The sequence below is a fragment of the Peromyscus californicus genome, unplaced genomic scaffold (genome assembly GCF_007827085.1).
Source record: "Peromyscus californicus insignis strain IS unplaced genomic scaffold, ASM782708v3 Scaffold_4__1_contigs__length_199733344, whole genome shotgun sequence".
Classification (NCBI taxonomy): domain Eukaryota; kingdom Metazoa; phylum Chordata; class Mammalia; order Rodentia; family Cricetidae; genus Peromyscus; species Peromyscus californicus.
In genome coordinates this window covers 18,141,791-18,164,788 of record NW_026294562.1, presented here as the reverse complement: position 1 = coordinate 18,164,788, position 22,998 = coordinate 18,141,791, and the positions used below count along the sequence as shown (strand labels likewise).

The 22,998-nt window shown below is 46.8% G+C and overlaps 1 protein-coding gene across 1 annotated transcript in view; it reads right to left on the bottom strand.

The window, feature by feature from the left end:
• Pkd2l1 (polycystin 2 like 1, transient receptor potential cation channel) overlaps nt 1-16,963 on the bottom strand; it is a 33,321-nt gene extending 16,358 nt beyond the window's left edge. The window contains 2 exon segments of the mRNA XM_052711907.1: nt 16,009-16,122; nt 16,619-16,963. Coding sequence (XP_052567867.1) covers nt 16,009-16,122; nt 16,619-16,832 — 328 coding nt within the window. The 5' untranslated portion in view covers nt 16,833-16,963.
• Between the last annotated feature and the right edge of the window lie 6,035 nt (nt 16,964-22,998).

The following is a 22,998-nucleotide window of genomic DNA, read 5'->3' as shown; positions in this document are numbered from 1 at the left end:
TACCTTGGAAGGAAGCACAGTTTAAAAAAAAAAATCAAATTTGGAGGTTGCTGGGGTCTGAATCCAAGTGAAGATAAGAAAAGCCCAGAGCTGCTCCAAGGGACAGTGATTTTAGTGCCTGTCACATTTGCTCTTTCTGTATCCTACCCACCAGCAACCTGTGGTATGTGACATAGAGAAGTTTGTTAAAGGGCATTGCCATAGCACCGTGCGGGGCTCAACATGTGTGTTTCTAATAAGTCCCTGTGCCATCGATGCTGAAGGTTCAGGGGCCACATGTGGAGTGCCACTGCTGTGACCTGTGGCAGTCAGGTGCTCAGTCACACTTATCCTTCTTGGAGACATCAAGAGGCCATGGGTTTCCCCATCATCTAGTTCAGTGATTCTAAGATTAGGGATGGAAAGGAATTATACCTCTTCCGGGAGGTCTTAAAATCTCCCTGGAATTTGACGTTTCCGGGGTGGGGGTGGGGGACCACAGAGTTCATTGCCCGTCTGAACCACTAGATGTCAGAGCAGGGGCACTGGGGCGGAAGAACACTGCAAACCACGTGTTGCCTTTTCTTCGCATCTGCATTGCTTCCGATCGGTTTCTACTCAGGTAATACAGATCCCAAGCCGACTTTCCTATGAATGAGCAGCTTGTCTACCTGGAACACTGGGCTCAGAGGTCTCCGATAAGGACTCCATCTCATTGGCATCCTTTTCTATCCAAGAAGAGAAGTGACCAGAGTGCCCACTCCTGCCTGTGTACACCAGTTCTGGGTGCATCCTGGGCTGGGCACTTGACATGCTTTTTCACTTCATGTGACAGTGAGTGCTGTGGTGGCCCCCATTTTCCAGCCTTGAGAGAGGTTGCCACTTGCCCCAGGTAAAAAATTAATAAAGTCAAAATTCAGATGCAAATCTGCCCACCTCCATAGTAAGCTGATTATGAACTGCTCTGAGAACTGAACTATATTTAAGAGTGAACTCATGAGGCAAAAACCCAGGCTCCATAAAAGACAGCCCTTCTGAGCCACTACTGTCTTCTGATATGAAATGGTCACTGTCCCCAATACTCCTTTCACTCCTGGGTGTGTCAATAAAGGACTGTCTGCTGCTCCGCCTGATCTGGGTGGAGCTGGCCTTCCTGTTCCTTCAGGAGCTGATGAAGGAGTGCATTGTTCTATGTATCTCAAACGGTGACACTAGACCAGGGAATGGACGCACTCAGAATTGGACCTCGACAGCTGAATGCCAGTATGTCAGGCAGGTTTTAGGGACTAGACAATGACTTCATACGATGCTGTGGAAAGATCAGAGACCAGGAAAAGGAGTTACGGTCGAATACCAAGAGTAGATAACATCTTCCTCCTCTTCTTCCTCTTCCCCTTCCTCTTCTTGGCTGTGATGCATGCTAAATCATATTTCATATTCATGGCCTCAAGCCAAATTCACAGGTGCCCAAGCGTAGTTATAAAATAATCACCTTGATTGATACTTGGCATCCCCCAAGCTTAGTATATATTATCTGCCACAAGGCTTACAAAAACCTGGGAAAGTAGAAATTACCATCTCCATTTCATGCAGATAAACTAAGGTCAAGAATGCTGTTAATAGTGAGTTCCAGGATATCCAGAGATACCTATAGAGAGCCTGTCTCAAGAAATAAAACAAAACAAAACAAAACAAAATGTAGTTAAATCACTTCTTCAAAGATCACAAAACAAGCAGAACAGACATTCAGACTCATGTCTCCCTTACCGCCAAGACCAGGGATTTTACCGCCATTCTTCACTACTTAACTGGACCACTGTAGCTAGAGTTTTCCTGCCTGGCCCACAGTCAGGACAAATCTCTCTCACCTGCCAGTCCCACAGCCACTCAAACCCAACCAAATAAACACAGAGACTTGTATTGATTACAAACTGTATGGCCGTGGCAAGCTTCTTGCGAACTGTTCTTACAGCTTAAATTAATCCATTTCTATAAATCTATGCCTTGCCACATGGCTCGTGGCTTACCGGCACCTTCACATGCTGTTTCTCATCATGGCGGCTGGCAGTGTCTCTCTGACTCAGCCTTCCACTTCCCAGCTTTATTCTCCTCCTTGTCCCGCCTATACTTCCTGCCTAGCCAATGGCCAATCAGTGATTTATTTATTGACCAATCAGCAACACATTTGACATACAGACCATCCCACAGACCACTCTACCGCTCTGACTCTCATTGGATACTCTGATTCTCCTTCTAAAACTCAGGGAGGGGAGATGGATCCGGGAGGAATTGGAGGAGGCAACAAATATGGTCAAAACTCATCACATGAAATTCTCAAAAACCTCATTAAAAGAATCAACCCAAACAAACCCCTAGGACAGTGCAAGTTTCTAAGGTTCCTCATGAGCAAGCTCCAGCAGCTGAGTCAGAAAGTGAGTAGCAAATTCACAGGTTCACCACCTAAATAGGAGCTTTAGATCAATCAAGACATTCTTAACTTTACTAATGGGACCCTGCTGACCAAACTAACTGTGGTGAAATTCTAGGACATGCCGACTACTCATCCTGAACATTCCCAAGCTTTTTTAAAAAATAGGTAAGTCTAGATCTTTAGAATACAAAAAATTATATATATGTATATATATATGTACATATTTACTTTATGAGTATTAAACATGGATTAAGGGAGGCGATTGTAAGAAAAGTACCTCTAATTTTTAACATTTTAAGATCAGTTTTATAGTCCATATGCTGCATATCAAAATGGCCAACACCAACTCTCCTGAAGTTTACATCTTGTTATTAATTGGAGTACTTTTCTTTTTTATTTCTTTACTCAGCAATGAAAACTATGTAAATTATTTGTGTTTCCTTCCTTACTTTGACTGCCCAGGAGCCTCAGGTTTTGTACTCATCAACAATCTTTAATTTATTATACGTTTCCTGGTACAATTTCTTTTCCTCTCTTATCTTTTCCTAGTTCTTACGCTATGTCCTTTATTATAGTTCTAGTGGGTTATATTTTATTATAGCTGTGCTTTTTAATGTACATACACATGCCCCACCTATGTCCCTTTTAGACATGGGCGGTGCATAAAATACATTGTTGCTAAAGAAGCCTGAGTGTTGAAATCATTATTAACCGCCGTCATCGGGAGCTTGGGTAAGAACCTGATTTTATCTGCTCCTGTACTTGGAAACGCAGCAGTCTAGTCCTGTCTTTTGAACTGCTGGGAGACGAGCCCAGTTCAGAGCAACAGGCACAGTGCTTTGTGCTTCTTTCCCAGGAACTGCCACACAGGCCACCAAGTGCTGCAGCATGCCTCCCTGCTCCTAATTAAGACTGAACAGAACACAGGCGTGCCCTTCCAGCCAGCCTCTCCTTGGGCAGGATCAGGACCCGCTCCCTGCACTAGCTGACAGTGACCTTTGGAGAGATGGGTCACCTCTGGCAGTAAATGTATAGCGCTCTTATGAACCTACTCTACTCCGGTGTCAGAAATTGAGTGTTTCAGGCTAGTGGGGTGGTTTAGCAGGTTAAAGTGCTTGCTGCAAAACCGAATGGTACTGGCTATCTCCTGTGACCAGGAAGGAGTGGAAACCAACCCAGCCACATAACCTTCCATCTACAGTCTGTCCTGCCAATGGGACGTGCTGGGGTAAGGGTGGCCTAGAGATTGAGGGAGTGGCCAACCAATGACCAGTATAGACTAAAACCATACCAGGAGAGTAAGCCCACCCCTGACATTGCCCGGAGCACCAGGATCCAGAGGCTGGATGGCCCAGAGATCTAGGATAGAACCAGACACAACTGGAGAAAAAAAAGTCTGTGTAAGGATGTCTAATGATATTCTGCTATACTCATAGATTGGTGCCTAGCCTAATTGTCATCAGAGAGGCTTCACCCAGTAACTGATGGAAACAGATGCAGACCCACAGCCAAACATTAGGGAGAACTTGGGAAATCCTGCAAGAAGACGGGGATAAAGGATTGTAGGAGTCAGAGGGGTCAAGGACACCACAAGAAAGCCCACAGAATCAACTAACCTGGGTTCGTAGGAGCTCATGGAGACTGAACTGACAACCAGGGAGCCTTTGTGAGACCAACCTAGGCCCTCTGCATGTATGTTACAGTTGTGTGGTTTGATCCTCTTGTGGGACTCCTAACAGTGGGAGCAGGGGCTGTCTCTGACTCTTTGCTGGCTTTTAGGACCTTGCCCAGCCTTAATACACAGGGAGGTGCTTAGTCTTAAGGCAACTTGATAGGCCATGCTTTCTTGATATCCATGGGAGGCCTGCCCTTTCCTGAACAGAAGTGGATTGGGAAGTGGGGACAGGGGGTGGGGTGGGGAGAGGGATTGTGAGGAAAGGAGGGAGGGGAAACTTTGGCTGAGATGTAAAATAAATTGAAGGAGGAAAGAAGGAAGGAAGGAAGGAGAGAACAGAACAGAAGAGAAGAAAGAAAGAGAAGGAAGAAAGCACTTTTCCATGTTATCCCACACACACACACACACAAAGTCCAATGGTGAAAGCTTAACCCCCTGAAGCCGGGCAGAAGGAGAGAACTTAACCCCTGAAAGTTGTCTTCTGATCCTCACATGCACACTTGGCACATGTGCACCCACAAAACACACACACACACACACACACACACACACACACACACACACACACACAATAGCAATAATAAATAAAATGTTTAAAAATAAAATGGATAGTTTATTTTTTCTAATTTTATCATTTAAAAAAAATTCAAATAAATAAAAAAACAACACACCAAAATTAACCAGACACAAAGTTGATACAACTCAAGGAATGTCTATACAGTTAGAATAGGCATTAGAAATGGAAGCTGTGAAGCTTCACATTACATTTTACACTTTCAATATCAAAGACACTTTATGCACTTATCCACCGCCCAAACAAAACAAAACAAATCAGTGGCAGAAGTGGAATGTTCGCCCCTCTTTCATAGCTCATGCCAATTTATCCAGAAATGAAATGGCAAAGCTATAGCCATTTCATTTTTGACAAAGGAGGCAAAAACATACCTTGGAAAAAACTTATGCAACAAATGGGGTGGCTAAACTTGATTCCTACCTACAGAAGAGTGAAATTAGATTTATACCTTTCACCTTGTACAAGAAAATCAATTCAAAAGACATCGAAGACTTTAACTTAAAACACTGGAACTTTCATAGCAAACACAGGGGTTACCTTCAAGACATTGGGTTGGCAAGACTATTTTCTGAACAAATGACCCCTTATGACTCTGTGTGGTTATGAAGCTTGCTTTTTTAAAACATTTTAAAAATTATTTTTAGCTATGTGTATGTATGTGTTGCAGGGGGAGGGGACAGGTACGTGCACGTGTGTGCATTCGGCCTGTGGAGGTCAGAGGTGTGGGACCCCCAGACACACCCAGAGCTGGAGTTAAAAGTGGCTGTGAGTCACCTGAAGTGAATATTAGGAATCGAACTCAGGTACGGTAGGAGAGGAACACACGTTCCTCATTGTTGTGCCATCTCTCCAGGTCCCTGCAAAAAGTCTAAAATAGAATACCAACAGCTGAGAAAATATTTGCAAATCTCAACAGACGGGATTACATGAAAAGAAAAGGATTCTGTACAACCAAGGGAGCAATCAGTGGAGCGTTATAACAGACAGCCCCCAGAGTCGGGGACATCTTTCCCAGCCCCACTTCAGACAAGGGGCTCCTTCCAGCATTTACAAAGAATTGCAGAAGTTAAGTAGCGAGGAAAGAAACCATTTTCAGACCCAGAAGCCCATTGCTCGTTGCTAACAAGCTGAGGAGAATGGCAGGTTTACAGGGCTTCTCCTGCTGCCTGGAGGTCTTCCATCCCCACCCTCACAGCCTCCGCTGGGCCGCCCTTCTCTGGTGGCAGGAGTTGACAGGCCTAGACACCTCTCAGCACCTCTGAAGGCTTCTTCGTGAGCCCCTCTGGGCACTTGGCTTGCTGAGAAGTTCTCTGGAAAGATTGGCTATTTCTTGACAAAATGGACTCAGTGTGGCCTTTATCAAATACATAATTAGGGTTGAGGAGAGATGAGGGCAACTATTTTCGAGTTTCTGCTTTCTTGGAGGACTAGCATCCAATGTCAAGAGTCTACCTTTTCTCATGCCTTCCCTACAGCCTCCGTTAATACTTTCACAATTCCTTCGCTAATCAGCGTGACATCTTGTCACAGTAGGAAAAAAAACACCTTTCACCAGTCTCTCTGGTGACTTTGATCTTGGGAGGTTTATTTTGGGCAGGACCCTGATTTCTCCATTTACGTTTACCATTGTTGTCCCTGGTGCCAAGCTACAAGGTTTCTTCTCATGTTAACTGGTACAGACTGGCAGTTCCTTCAAAATGCCTTTCCTGCTCTTCTTCATAATAATATAATGTTATGTGGGCTTCATTTCTGTCCAACCAAATGCTACATTATGAAGCTTTCATTGTATCTAAGTGTGATAAACATTTAAATAAGTTCTAGGCAGCAGGATGGGAGTGGAGGGACAGACTTCCACTTACAACTTCTGATTCATGTCATAGAAGTGAAGGACATGCCTCCCTCTCTGGCTTCCTACTTCTTGTGAGCTGGGGTGTATGGCAAAGGTCTTGCATATTCCTAGCCTGCAGCTTTAGGGGTTAATACTTCATCCTCCAACAAATAACATAGCCAGGTAGAGAGCCCACTGTCACAATAAACAAGCAAGCAGATGGCGGTGACTTCGGGGCCACCTGACATGCTTCCTCAGACTTCAATGGATATTGGCCTCTGAGACCTGCAAGATTCCCAGGTCTCCCCGGCCCCCCCCCCCCCCCCGCCCCCCGCCGTCTCTTTGTCTCCCACATCTTGTCATGGTTCAGGATCAGTCTTCCACCTTAGTATCCATCACAATGGATGTCACTGTTGATTACACGTCAGAGTCCCTTGTTCCTCAAAGGCAGATGTGTCCGGTATATTTCAAGCCCTTAACAGCCATCCTAGGGTCTCGTGCATAATAAAACTTCATAATGTTTGAATGAGTGAGTGTGTGAATGGCCAGGATCTCATTCTTGTCTCATCTGCTTTCCCCTCCAGACTATGAGGTAATCTCATTTGAGAGGCTGGGGATGTAGCTTGGTGGCAAAGCATATGCTAAGCAAGCATAAGGCCCCAGGTTTAATCCCTAGCATTTAAAAAAAGGTGAGCCGGGCAGTGGTGTCACACACCTTTAATCCCAGCACTCGGGAGGCAGAGCCAGGCAGATCTCTGTGAGTTCGAGGCCAGCCTGGTGGTCTACAGAGCAAGATCCAGGACAGACACCAAAACTACACAGAGAAAACCTGTCTCGAAAAAACAAACAAACAAAAAAGATGATAAACACAATGCATGTAAACATAAATAACATTTGTACTTATAACTACTATATTCTCTGAAAAGAAAAACCAATTGTTTTTTACTGAAAAATACAACATTGCATTAGAATTTACATGTCCCTGAGTGCTCAGCTTAGTAGAAGATTACTCAATTCTCATATCAGCTTTAGTAGTCAATGTGTCACAATCTGTTGCTTTGGCTGAGGTGGAAGAAAACATGACCTTACACAGTTATGTCATTGGGTAAGAGAAGCCCTTACACTGTCCCTGAAAAGGTCACAGAAAGCCCCAGGCTCCTCTAAGCACACCTTCAAGAACCGTTGCCCTATCCCTTATTTCTGGGGCCAGAACCTCCACCCAGGCCTGAGATGTCACCCAAGCCTGACAGCTGCCGCCACCACCCAGAACACAGAGTTTGTTATTAGAACTCCTCACCTGTGTACCTTATTTCATAGTCTCAAAGATCTTTCTACAGACTACCTCCCGACAGCCTGCCATTCACACTGATGACTCCATCTCACCCATTGCTAGAATCCAGCCAAGACTGTGGCTAAGGCCAAGATACCTTTCTCCCCCTGACTTTCCAGCTGCCAGCAAGCTCCAGACCAAGAGCCTGCTGCCATGACTCCCTAGGTGCCCAGATTTCTCTCTTTCTGGAGTGAGGTTGCCAGACACACAATATCAAAGGGTGCCTGTCTTCATTAGGGTTTCTGTTGCTGTGATGAAGAAGCGCAGTGACCAAAAGCATCTTTGGGAGGAAAGGATTTGTTTCCTTCTACAGCTTGTAGTCCATCATCCAGGGAAGTTAGAGCAGGAAGTCAAGGCAGAAATGGAAGGAGGAGCATATGTAAAGGCCATGGAGGGATGCTGCCTACTGGCTTACTTCTCATGTCTTGCTCAGCCTGCTTTCTTATAGCACCCAGGACCACCACCCAGGGATGGCACACCCTACAGTGAGCTGGGTATATCAACATTCATCATCAATTCAAAAAGCAAACCACGGTCTTTCTCACGGGCCAGTCTAATTGGGGCATTTTCTCAGTTGAGGTTCCTGCTTCCCAGACAACTCTGGATTGTGTCAGGCTGACATAAAATTGTCAGCAGACCACCTGGCACCCTGCCAATGCTGACATGCACCCCTTTTTTGCCCCTCTCCCCGCTGCCTGCTGGAGAATCAGCGGCAGCCTGGCTGCAGACTTCTCCAAGATCTATAAAAGGCTATCCCTACTCTGTCTCACAGGCCTGCAATCATCAGAGTCCCTGCCATGATGTCCATTTATGACACCGAGGCCTGAACTCTCTTCAGAGCCTCCACCATGCAGCGGTCTGTCTGTCTGTTCATAGTGTTAATAACTCTTCTAATAAAACTTTTTGTTTTTTTTTATTTTTGAGAATTTATTTATTTTTATTTTATGTGTATGAATGTTTTGTCTACATGTATGACTAAGCACCACATGCATTCAGCATGCTCAGAGGCCAGAAGAGAACATCAGATACCCTGGAGCTAGAGTTACAGGCAGGTGTGAGCTGCATATTGTGGGAGCTGGGCATTGAACCTGGGTCCTCTGGAAGAGCAGCCAGTGCCCTTAACCACTGATCCATCTCTCCAGACCTAATAAACCTTTTTCTTTTTACTCCAAAAGATAATCTGCCTCAGTGTCCCTCCTGAGCCTTACACCCCAGACCCTTCACTCACGAGTGAAGTTCTCTGCGAGTTGTGTTGTTCGGTTTCCACGCTTTGCTTAGCAGAGCGAGCACTCGGATTGGTGCCAGCTCATGCCAGCAACCTCTTTTCTTTCTGCCCCTCTACCAGGGCCAGAGCCTGATCTCACCTACGGCAAGCCAGACTGGAGATTGCAGTGCCTGCCTGACTTGCACCTTAATGTGGAATGGCAACTGATATTCCTCGAGAGCCTGAGACAGACACTAAGTATCCTCTTTGTTTTCTACTGAGTTCAGATAAGCAGGTACCAGCCTCTCTTGAGTAGGAGATCAAGGCTCAAAGAGATTTAAGCATCCTAAGCTCTCTGGCTAATAACTGTTGGCACCATTACTCGAACCAGGTGGCCTTATCAGGCCATCACAGCAGCCACACAGGGGCTCACCTACAGACTCTGATTGGGTCTCCCCCACATATTCTATTTCTTTCATCATCAGGTTCTAGAAATGTGCAGTTAAGAAGGACAGTTTTTCCTAATATCCTGATGATGCAAGATTCTGCCTGAAACTTGATTCCCACTGAACGATAGCAGAGCGGTGGATTGGTGAGATGGCTCAGCAGATGAAGGTGACTGCTGCTAAGCCTGAGAACCTGAGTTTGGTCCCTAGAACCCACGTGGAGGAAGGAGAGAACTGACTCTGTCCTCTGATCTCCACCGTGCCCCCACATAAGTAGATACATGGATGGATAGATAGATAGATAGACAGACAGACAGACAGACAGACAGATAGATAGATAGATTTTTTTTTAAAAAGGCAGAGGGAGGCGAGGCAGGCACACTTCTCTACAGCCAGCAGTGACAAGGGGCAATCAACCCACACTGATTGATGAGTAGACAGGAGTCGTGAAAGGCTGAGGTCTCTATACTCCTCCCCAACTCCTGGTGACCAGATCCAGCCTAGGTCATGGCTCAGAGACTCTCCTATATAGGGACAGTCCCAGGTGCACCTTTGAGATAACAAAAATGTTTCCTAAAACAAACAGCCATTGTGTCTAACAAAGGCCTTCAGTGTTTCCTCCATCAACAAAAGGCCACAGCCATCCTTCCAAGAAGACAAAGGGCTGGAAGAGCTTTCATAAATCTCATGATGGGAGGCGGGGAGGCTGAGGGGGGGCAGGACCATCATTCACTGCCCTGTATGTCTCTGCTGGACAACACTTATGACAGGATGGACTCCACTAATATGAGCCTTTCTGAACGTCAGGTCATTCCTGCACTATTCATAATGACAAGAATGACATTTTCCTCATCTTTTGGCATAGAAATAATGATATCTATCCCTTACAGAATTGCTGTCATGGTCAAGTGAGGTCATAGGTGTGAGTGCTCTTTGTGGGGTTTCCAGGGCTACATAATGACATTATGAGGAGATTGATGGCTCCCCCCTGCTGCCTGACTAAAGAAGATAGCTCTGTGTTAGCCAGATGAGTCACCAGACAGTCAGGTTGCTAGAGCAAAACACAAGGGACAGAACATTGGGTCGGCACGGCTGTCTGCAACTGTTAGATCCCGGGACTCACCCCAGACCCAATTGGTAATGTCCAACTTCAGTTCATTCTAAAATGAAGGTCCTAGCAGGTGATTCCTACCACGAGTCTAACAATTCTTCCTTCCTAAAATCCCCCTCTCCTCCCAGCAAAGTCTGTCTTAGGCAATTTATACAAAATGGGTATGAATCACAAAGTAGACATAAGAAAACTGTCTATCTCCACTATGTATCAAAGACAAGAAAATTAAGGCAGATGGTTGTATCATTTTATACCTACTTAATACTAAAAATTATGAATGAGAACATTCAATTTTGATGAAGTCTTACACTGGTATGTATGATCTTATAGCCAGAGTGGTGTAATAAATACATGCAATGCTTAACAGAGGCCAACAGCAGCACACAACACCAAGAAGATATTCCCAACTTTGGGCTTAATCTCCTCAGCAATGCCCAAGGAACAAATTTAACAAAAGCAAGAGAAGGCAACAGGTATGGGCATGCTTACTCACAATAAATACTCAAGCAATAAGAGAAAATTTAAGTTAACTGTGATGCAACTGTGATCATAAAATTAAAATATATCAACTACTCAGAAATTCAGAAAGAGTATTGCTGATGTAATTATATATGAACGTGTATAATGTGCGTGTGTATGAATAAATGTTGGTAGTACAAAAATTTTTTAATGCCTTTGGACAGGGTGGAAGTGAATTATAAATAAAAATGTTCTTTGGAGACTTTGCCTGGTGTTTAAGTGTAGCAATAGAAGAAAGAAATGGAGACAGCAGCATCCTCTTGAGATTTAATTCTGCTTGGATAAGGAAGGGAGTCGATTGACCGGATCATGACGGGAAATCGCCTCGTCATGAGAAACAACGCTTCTAATCACTGAGCTAGGATATGGATTGGTGTCAATAAAGTAACGTTTACATCAAGTATTCATTGTACTGGTTCAAAATCTCATCCTTGGAGAAGGCCCAACGGCTGCCAAACTGGCTTCCTGCTTCCTCCTCTTACTTTCTGTCCCCAGGGAAGCTCTTTGACACAATGAAACTTTTCCTTGTTTGTGAAATGGGAGTAAAAATTTTTAGTTTTGCAGAAACCTTGGGAGCAGTTGGTGACAGTGTATGTAGCTCCAGAAACTGATCGGTAAAGCCCTGCTATTTCTGATCTTGCCAGTGGTAGTGGTAAACTGAGACCTTCTGGAGAAATTGCTAACTTAAAGGTCTGGAGTCTCTAGAAGGATCCTCAAATGATACTGTACCTGGTGGAACCAAATACAATATTTAAAGGCATTTCCATATGTATTATTTCTTCATTTTTATTTTATGTGAAGTGTTTTGCCGAAAAGTATGTAAATGCAGCATGTGCATGCCGTGTCTGTGGAGTCCTGGAAAGGAAATCAGATCCCCTGGACTGGAGTTACAGACATGGAACTGTGAGCTACCATGTGGGTACCGGGAAACAAACCTGGCCCTCTTCAATGGCTGCCAGGTTCTTAATGCTGAGTCATCTCTCCAATTCCCTTCTTTATTTTTAAAATAATAGATAATATTTGCATGAATATATGGGGCAAGGTAATGTTTCATTACATATTTATGCTGTGTATGCTGACCAACTAAGAAGAATCAAAACAGCCATTACCTCTAATACTCATCATTTTTTGTTGTTAAAAAATGTTTAGTTTTTATAAATAAAAAAATAACTTCTTTTTTAGTTATTTAGAAGTTTATAGTGCTTTCTAATTAAGTGTAAAGGTTATTTTTGTTGGACTACTCACTATGTAGTCCAGGCTAGCCTCAAACTCACAGAGATCTGCCTGGCTCTGCCTCCCAAGTGCTGGGATTAAAGGCGTGCGCCACCACCGCCCGGCTACCTTCCAATACATTTTAAAAAGTAAGGACCAGGGGTATCGATCATCAATGGGGAATTTGTCTGGCATGGATGAGGTCCTGGGCTCAGGATTCAGTAATGTAAAACAGCAACACAAAAATCTAAGCAGAGTGCCCAGGCTTATCTTCCCAGTACTCAGGAGAGACAGGAAGGATGGAGTGTTCTGGGCTAACCTGGGCTGCCTGTCTTCACAAACAACAGCAAACGAACTGAGTAAACTAATAAAGGTAGGTTTTCCTTTTGTCTTTTGTTTTTGTTTGTTTTGAGACAGGGTCTCCCTATGTAGTTCCAGCTGTCCTGAACTCCATATATAGAATAGGTCTACTTCAAACTCACAGATATCTTCCCGAGTACTGGGATTAAACGTGTATGCCACCACGCCCAGCCTGATTTTGTTTTTGTTTTCTAAAGCAGTTTTAGGTTCACTGTGGTGAATAAAAGGCACAGTTTCCCATACTCCTCTGGCTTCCATGTAAATACAGCCATCCCTGTATGAAAATCCTAAACAGAAAGATACACTGGCTAGACAATGGTCCGGACACTGTAACTGATGCATGGAGACCACCTTTAAAAACCCTCTTTCTTTATCTCTCTCTACCTTCAATCTCAGGCAATCATTGCCAGCTCTTCATCTCTTCCAAAATACTCTGCAGCTGGAATCATGAATCACATAGTGTTTCCACACTGACTTCTTTCTTTAAAGATTTTTGTTTTTATTTATTTTTAAAACCAGGCTGGGGGGGGCATGTAAAAGTGTTGTAATTCCACTAGAGAATACAAAGATAAATTACTTCCAGAGACTGAGTGATGTTCCTCCTGCATGATATCTCCAGAAGTAATCTTGTTATAACGTATAGAAAGGCAGGCATGTAAAAAGGAAGTTGAGATGAATTTCATCAGAAGACTCAGAGCATCAGGGTCTGAAGTGGGAGAGCAAGGCTTCAGGTCCAAAGAAGCAGGAGAAATATATCAGAGCCACAGGCAGCCATGAGGGTAGGGGTAGGCCAAGGGAGAGGCAGGAGAGCCGGTCCCTTCAGTTTAGAAAAAATGAATAGGTTTTCAGGGGGCTGTTTGTGTAAGTTCCATACCATGTGGCCTCTGTGAGGATAAGAGTCATAATTCAAGGTTGTCTTGTGTTTGGGTAGTGGGAGTGGGGCACATTGGTAGCTGCACGCAGGAGAGAGAGAACTCAGCTCTGTGAGAGCTGCCACATTGTAACATGCTTGCTTACCACAGAAGTAATGATGCCACAGGGTACTGTGCACATCAGATGCCCCTTGGTACATTTCTTCCAGTAAAGGGCATCAAACCGATCAGGGTTGAGATGAGGCAACACCTGGTGAGCACTCTGAAACTGCTGTCACAACATGATGGGCACATAATCCTGTTGGATCAGGTAGATAGAGATAAGGACACAGAGGCTCAGAGAAGTTGAGCAACTAGTTGAAGGTCTCCCAGATAAGCCTAAATCTGCAAATTCAGAGCCCAGACTTCAGTCTCTGCATAAGTCACCCCTGGTCACTATGTGGCAATGAGTCCTTTCATGAGAAAAAGGAAGTTCCTGAGCTTGGAGAACAAATTTGTTCTTAGCTGCCTAAGAACAAATAGGACACTACACGTTCATTCCCGCACTTAGAGGCTGCCACTTTGGAGAGAACAGAGAGGTATATAGTGCAAAAGAAGAAAGATCTAGAAATGAGGTTAACTCCTGGAACAGAAAGTCACAGATATGCCAATATCTGGCACAGAGAAGGGAGCTCAATAAATAGAAGAAAGCAGAGCTGTCCATGGTAGAATTGGCTTCCTGTGAGACAAAGAAATCCTCGAAGGTATCCCCAGGGTGGGACTGGAGGGGTACCAAACAGAACCCTATGGAAGGGGTCATGATGAAGTGATACTGGATTATCTGTGTCTTTGGCCTGCACACCATCTGAATTGTCCTCTAGGATTCTCCAATAGACAGTGAGCTCTAGTCTCTAGGATTCTCCAATAGGAAATGAGCTCTAGTCTCTAGGATTCTCCAATAGGAAGTGAGCTCTAGTCTCTAGGATTCTCCAACAGGAAGTGAGCTCTAGTCTCTAGGATTCTCCAATAGGAAGTGAGCTCTAGTCTCTAGGATTCTCCAATAGGAAGTGAGCTCTAGTCTCTAGGATTCTCCAATAGACAGTGAGCTCTAGTCTCTAGGATTCTCCAATAGACAGTGAGCTCTAGTCTCTAGGATTCTCTAACAGGAAGTGAGCTCTAGTCTCTAGGATTCTCCAATAGGAAGTGAGCTTGGTTCAGGATGCAAACGTGAGCCAGTCCCAGACCATTGGCCCACATCAGAGCAGTGAGCTCATAAGATAACAGACAGACAGGGCTCAAGCTTCCCCCTTTCCAGCCCCATACCCAGGAGTCGGGATGGTTCACTGTGACTCTGGAGAGCTGGAAAACTGCTAACCCTATTCAAAGCTTGTGCAGCTTGATGACAGTTATTTGCAGAGAAAGGCTTTCTTTGTGAGCTTTGGCAGCTGTCACGGGTACAAGGAGGGGAGGAACCTCCTGCCCTGACAGATGGTGACAGTGGAAAAGACATCAACAAACCAGTCTCTGGTAGTCATGTGCTCAAAGGGCTTGAATGGGGCCCACAGCCCTTGTCCCATCTCCTCTGCCTCACATTGCACGGCTTGCTGTAGGAGGGAAATGTTCCGAGCATCACAACGTAGGCCCAAAAAGTGAACCTGCTCAACCACCGAAGGAATGCACAACTATTGGTAGCTGGCACAGACGACAGTTCCCATCAACACCCGCATTATCAGACCTTCAGAGTCTCTTGCCTGTGATTCGTGCATCCTGGAAAGTAGAAAGCCAGCGAGAGGGCAGTTGGGGAAGTGCAAGCTGCGGCATTGGTCAGCATTCAGAACACTGCTGCACAAGGCAGACAACACCTGCTGTGCAACTCTTGAGTGAATGCAGAAGCGATTTCCTCACCCACAGGCCTGTGCACCCCAGCATTCCCGTCTTGCGTGTTCCTCGATGCCATCTTTCCAGTCTACATTTATGGTCTTTCTACTCCCTTCTCTGAACCTGGACACCAAGGTTCCCAGCTAGTGTCTGTCCCAGCTGCTGTGTGGGACAGGGCACTGCCACACCACTGAACCCTGTCTCTCTTCTCAGGAACCCTCTATGACCTGAATCATTTTTTTTCTGCCCCTAGAGAAACATGGATCAGCTGTTATACAATAACCAATCACACAAAACCCACGAAACCCCCTAAACATTTCCACCTGTCAACACACCATGGCTGTTGTTGGCTGTTGGCTCAGTATTAGGTACTTGAACTCGAAAATTGGCTTACCCAGGAATTTGGGAGAAATGTCCTTCCATTAACAACCTGTCTACCATCTAGGTTTCCTCCACTGAACTCAGTGTGAGAAGCCATAGGAGTTGTATATTGGTGTGTACACAAAAGTCCCAGGATCTACACACCTCACACGGATGTTCAAGCATTACCTGCATACTTGTGTACAGACATGCCACACATGTGTGCCTCTCACAGGCAGTGGCTACTCACACAGACAGACATCCACGAGGAACGCGATGTACACCACAAGCTCCCTCAGGGTGGTCTTGACATAGAGTTCTCTGTTCTCAGCTGTATTCTCAGTCAGGGTTGCTCCCCAGAGTCCTATGGGCATGGAAAGATGCTCAGGGTCCCCGACAGCACCTCTTTCCAGCTATCCATTCCTACCTGTCCCTAGACCTCACCCCATCTCCACTCAGCCCTTCCCTGCCCATCCTATGACCCCTCAGACCTGGTTACTCCACCCACACCCTGCTTGCCCTCCTTCAAAGTCTCTGTGGGAGACAGGGTGAGAACTCTGGGTCAGAGTGAAGCCGTGAAAGCGGTGGGCATCTGTTTCAGGTCGGGCCTCCTCACCTCAGTCCTCCATGTACCACACTCCCCACAGCCTCTGGGTCCCCAAGTGATGACTGTGCCGAGCGACCTTTCTGGTAGACCAGGAGCCTGGTCTCTTGTCCTGGGACAAGCAACTCTGATACAAACAATTTGCAGACACCAAGAATTCTTCTTCTTTGGGTCATTTTTGTTCCCCCATCAAACCTTGAGGTGGTCCCTCTTCTGACTCTAACACCCCATGAGAACCTCTCCTCATGCCCAGTACCTCTAATGCTGTGACAGATGTGGAAGCAGCAGCTGGACATCAGGGCTCTCTGGGGTCTGTCTTCAGGCTTCTTGGGTTGAGGCTGGGGGAGCGCCCCACTGGAGACAGTGCAGATGCTCAGGGTCCCATTTGGGGAAGGGGGGCTGCTGTAGGCAGGATTGTCCCAGGCTCCACTCCCCAGTGTTTGCAGCTCCTGCCCCTTGAGATATTCCATAATATTCACGGGGAAGGAGGTGGGGACCAGGCACCACAGGTGCCCGCTCTCCCAGGTAACACAGGGACAAAGGCCCAGCCTGACTCTGGCAGCAGAGGGTCCAGGGAATGGTGTCTAGGAGCAGCTGTTCTGTTCAGCCTCTCCTCTGCCTCCTGTCTGGGTGAGGGAGCTGAGCTCACCTAGGGGAGGGAGTAGGAAAGACATAGGGCGGGATGGTAATCAATCCTGTCAGATTCTCTCTCTCCTCTCTCTCTCTCTCTCTCTCTCTCTCTCTCTCTCTCTCTCTCTCTCTCTCTCTCTCTCAATAGACAGGGCACAAAAGAAAGGAGCTTTTAGGGAACTAGAATTGAGATTTAAAGAGGGGAGAGAAAGGGGAGTGGGGAAGGAGGGAAGAAGGGAGGAAGGAAGACAGAGGGGAGTGCTGGGGTCAGATGGAGCCCCAAATGGGATGTCCAGACTTCCCACTGCTGAGTTGATCCAAGAGCAGTGTGGGAGCTAGGGGAAGGGAGGGCTGCAGAACTCTGGGGTGGGTCTGAGTTGATAGTCACTAAGAACAAACATCTCCTGAAAGGACTAACATGGATTAGGGTGAGGACCAAGGCCAAAGGCGTTCCTCCCCACCCACTCAGTGATCTCTTGGCCCCTTGTGCCTCCTTGAGCTGGCCCCTAGAACTGGAGAAGGCAGCTCCCACTGCATCATTATATCTCAGTGAGAGGCAAAGGGAAGCCCCGCCCAGATCTTAAGAGACAAAAGGGGACAGGACTGCAGAGTTCCAGGTTGGTTTTGCTTTCCTGAAGTATGGCTTCGTGGCTTATTGGGGACCCACGCTCATAGAGATGTACTTCTTAAGAATGTGGGCCTCAGTTTAGGGAAGCAGGCTATGGTCTGGGAGGGAGGACATTTCACAGAGCCTAGGGCAAGGGGGAGGTGACTTGGAGCCTTTAGAAGAAGATCTCTGTACCAGATGATCTGGTCGTCTTCTCCTGGGACATGACATAGCATTAGGTTGAGAACTGTAAACCTGAGCATGAAATGAGTCTGAGAGCTGCTGAGCTTGGTCTGCATTCCCTCTCCCTTGACTTTCTGAATAGAGACTTGGCACAGACCTCTGATCACATGCGTATGCCCAGCTCCAACCTTTGCTCGCTTGCCCAGGTTTACCTATAAGCAAGAGCTTTGGTTCATCCAGGACAGTGTTGGTGCCGCAGTATTGATGGTTGTTCTACAAACGCTTATCAGAGATGGCTGCAGGGGACTCACAACCATGAATATTTGCTAGGGCTACTTTAGCACGCTGGCTTTTGAAGCCCACCTTCAAGTTTAGGAAGCACAGCAGCCTGGAGATCTCCAGTCCGAAGAACTCCCAGGGAGAGGTCTTGACCTGGTATAGACTCCACCTCCCTGATTAAACTGTGTCTCCTAAGTTCGAAGACAGGGTAGAAAAGGTAGCTCTCATGCCCCTGAACCTGTCACATGAATTTCCTGTCCAAGGCCCAGACACTGGAAAGGGGTGACTCCCTCCACTGTCTGAATCTGGGGACCCTCTGACCCTCCTGAGAAGGACAAGTGTCCATCTCTCCATTCTCCCAGCCAGTGAGATGGCTGAGGCGCCCGCTTTCCTTGGAGAAAAGGGTGAGGAGCTGGGCCAGGGAGGAGCATCTTGCCTTGATCAGATGAGTAAGGAAGGAGCAAGCTGCTGACTCTCAGCCAAGAGCCTTTAGAACAATTGTACAAGGACTCCAGGCTTATAAAACTGGACCCTGGGACAGGGTCAGGAACAGGATGGCAATAGTATGGTCCCTGAGAGGCAGAGAGAGGAGCATGAGATGGTTTCCCACTCCCTTGGGCAATTCTGAAATCTGGAGGAGGCCTGTGGTCAGCGGAGGTCTGAATGGACTTGAGGACGTTCCTCATGTGACAAGTCTCCCCATTCTGGGAGCTCCAGACCATGATTGATGCTTTATTCAAAGTCACCCACCTGACACCCATCAATCATTTTTCCCTGCTCAGTGCTGAGTCCTTGTGTGTGTGTGGATCAGACCACACGGCCCTTCGGGGCAGGCTAGGCAAGCAGCACGGGTTAAGAAATCTCAGAAGGCATCCTCATTTCTCTGCTGTTCAGACTTACTCAAGAAGTCACAAATCAAACAGAAACTTCATGATGTTTTTGTCTGATACTTCTCCAAGTTCTCAAGCCTCATGGGCACTTAACTCACCCTGTTAAGAAGGGCAAACAGTGTGGCTTGGGGAAGCTTCAGACTCAGGCTCCCTCTTGACCTCAGACTCTTGAATGTGAACAAAACTCCTGGATCTAACGCTGGCTCTCTAACTCACCAGTGGTGTCTCTGAATAAGAAGCTATTGAGGCTAGTTTACTGTCTGCAGAATGTTGAGGACAATAGCATCCCTTGACCTAGGGGGCTGTTTCAGGCCTAAAACACCAAATAGAGACTTTATAACCTGTGTTCTTAAAGCACAGGCCGGACGTCATGTCTTCCCATACCACCCATTCCTGTGCAATCCATTCTTGCAGTTCATGGTAAGGTGGGCACTTTAGGCCAGGACTGTGTTGACATTGTCTGAGTGACGTGGAGAACTGGCTGTGTCCGCACAGTGTCATCCTAGCAGTTAGCACCAGAAGCCTGGGGTGAGGCCCATGGGCTGGAGGGATTTGAAAGTTGTTGAATGAGAGAACTCCCGAGTGGACTAATGACTGGCCGTGTGGACCATCAGAACCAGAAGCACACTGGTCAGGAAGCCCATTGATCCGCTTGGTGAGTTGGTCCCACTTCTCCACAGGCATGAGAATTGGGTCTGGTGCTATCCTAGTATGGAGTGGGAGGATGGCCACCCGTGTTTGTCACCAACACGTTCCCATTTCTCACCATGGCCACCCTGAAAAACTTCTTCAGAGTTGCAGGTTCACCAGACTCTGACACGCTGGAGAGGGATATGGTGAAATGTGTGCTGAGTGTGAGGAGAGCCACATTGGGAGGGACGGCAGCTCACAGTGGCTCAGAGCAAGCAGGGTGAGTGAGCCGGGAGGTGGGCAAGTCATGAAGGGAAGCTGGAGGGAGACGGCATTGCAATCGGCTGTCTAGGTGAGTGACATTAGCAGAGACAGAAAGCTTGGCTACCATGTATCTACCACTCAGAGGCCAAGCACATTACAGCACATTATCTTAGTTAACTCCCACATGGGATAAGTTTTTGTTATCAGTTAAAGATACCTGGGGATCCCAATGAGAACCTCTTCTGGAATAGGGGTTCAGGGAAGTGACAAAATATATTGTCCTTCCTCTGAAAGGAGCTACAAACGTGCTTTTTCTGCTGTGGCCACCAGGTGGCAGCAGGAGGGGGGGTTCTGCCTCAGCACAGATGGAGTTTCTCCTGAAAGATGCAGCCAGGCCAGTGTGGAAGGCTTCTACTCAAGGGTCTAGGGATCTTCCCTCTCCCCTGCTCCTTGCTGTTTCCTCCTCTTTTCCTGTGGGGGATCTGAGGGCTCTTGTCTGGATCCAGCAATAAGTCTTAATCCCCGGGGGCTGGTCATTCCAGAAGCTTCCTAGACATCTAGGGGCTGAGCTCCTTCTTCAGAGAAGCAGACTGGTGTGCAAAGCTTTTAGTCAGGATACCCCTGTGAGAAAGCAGGAGGTGGGGCTAAGTTCACTGGGGGATGTGGAGGTGGAGAGAGTGGGGAGTATCAGTCCTGATGCTCATGTCTGTTTCTGAGTGAGGGAGACAGAGGGAAGGAAAGTGTGAATGGCTGTGGTGTAACCTAAAACATGGTTGGTAGAAACTTCAAGGAATCAAAACGATCATCAGGGGTCCTGGGTGTTAATATTCTGACCCGCCCCTTGGAAACCAATGTTGGTATTCTGACCCACCCCTTGGTGCCGCCCTGTGTCCTGACGTAAAAGCCTCATTTTGGGGAAAGGCCCCTCCCCTTCCTCTCTCTCTTCTGCTTTTCCTCCCATGAGGTGTGCACCCCTTGACACCCCCCTCCTCTCTCTTCTCTCTCTCTTTCCTATCTTCTCTTTGTCTCTCTATTATAATAATATAATATATTTCCATGCAGATACAGGGACTGTGTTGTGAATGACTGTCTGCCGCCACCCCTCCGCCATGCCTGCATGGTGTGGCGGGCCCGCCAGCCTGCTGCTGCGTCTGCTCAGTATGTCATCATGTTTCCCTGCACACATTGGATACCCTCGGGGTCCCCCGTGCGCGGGGTATGTCGTAACATTGGTGCTGGTGATTCAGCAGAGGTCATCCTGGCGCATTTCTTCTGCCCACCGGCAGTCTGAGACACACTAGGAGCCCTGGAACCTTCAACACTCACTTCATCCAACACCGGCATAATCTGTAAGCCCCGCCCCCCCCCACTTTGATAAGCCTCCCTTTTGGCCATTTTCCCACAACTGAGGATTTGCACATCTTTCGATCATGGTACTGGCACCAGGTGTCTTTCAGGCTTTGAGCCCTCTGGCCCCTGTCCCTATGCGATGGCATATGGAAACAGTCTTTGCCCACTCAATTCCACGGCCCACAGCCTTTGTTACAAGGGTCCATTGGCTGTCTTGAGCCGTTCATTGGCCCTTGCTGACCCTCTGGGATGCTGGAGGTCAATCTGCTGGGCCTTATCCCTCACTGTGTGAAATGTGCCTATGCCCCCCTCCTCCCACCTCACTGTGTGAAATGTGCCTATGCACCCCCCCCACCCCCACCTCACTGTGTGAAATGTGCCTATGCACACACCCCCGCCCCCACCTCACTGTGTGAAATGTGCCTATGCACACACCCCCCGCCCCCACCACCACTGCTACCCATGGCTTGGGTTCATTCCTCTGCAGCTGCTCACGCCATGCCGCAGGCCGAGGGGGTCCCTTTCTCCCACCCAGCTGCACTGCTACTCTGTTTCCTGATCCCCTCCACAGCACTGCTCCGAGGTCCAATACATTAACTGTAGAAGTTTCCCAAAAAAGCTTTTCTCTGTCTTTCTTTCACAATGTCTATTTCCTATGTGCAAATAGAAATGTATGATTGATATGGCCATCTATATTTTTTTCTGACTGACTTTTAAATGCTTCAATTTATCTGTTCCTTATCTGCTCAGTTTATTTTGGAAAAAATAAAAGTCACATGAACACATGGTCAGGAGCCATATTTCATAGGGGTGATCATGTGGTCAGGCGGCACCATCTTAAATAAGGGCAATCATGTGATCAAGCTGCCATCTTAAATAAGGTGTCCAAACAGTTAGGTCATATTGTGCTGTGGGATGGTCTGTATGTTGCTCTGATTGGTCAATAAATAAAACACTGATTGGCCAATGGCCAGGCAGGAAGTATAGGTGGGACTAACAGAGAGGAGAATTGAGAGACCAGGAAGGCGGAGGGAGACACTGCCAGCCGCTGCCATGACAAGCAGCATGTGAAGATGCCGGTAAGCCACGAGCCACATGGCAAGTGGGCTGTCGGACTGCCGGAGCTTGGTAAGACCCGGAGAGAAAAAACTCCAGCTACAATATTGCCTCACCACCATCTTTACTAAGGGCAGCAAAAAGTCACTCCCTGTCCATGGCTCCAGCATGGGCAGGGCACCTGGCCCCATCTGGGAGGGGTGGAGGTCCAGTCAAGGCCTAGCGTCCATTCCTCTGTGGCTGCTCATGAGGCTGGGGCCTGGAGACATATACACTCCCCTCTGGGGCATCAGCAGAACCACAAGCAGGCAGTATCATTACATTAAGATTTTAAAATTTCAGATCGTAACATTATTCTGATATAGTTTGGGTCACAAGCTCAGAATTTAAGATTTTCCTTGCTTACACATTACCTGCTTTTCTACAATTTGGATTTCAGTACTGATTGATAATACTAATTTTTCTAAATTTTTATTATTTTTTTTCCTCACCTGTCTATTCTTGAGTATGGTATTTCTTTCCTTCCTAGTCTCCCTTTCCCAATCACTAAGACCATGGGCCAGAATGTTCAAAATAAATTCATAAAATTTTAGCTCTTGTGTGGTGATTTATTGTGTCCCAAATATTGTGCACCCTAATAAAATTTATCTGAGGATCAGAGGAAAAAGCCAACTACTATATTAAACAAAGAAGTCAGGCAATGGTAGCACACACCTTTAATTCTATCACTCGGAAGACAGAGATCCA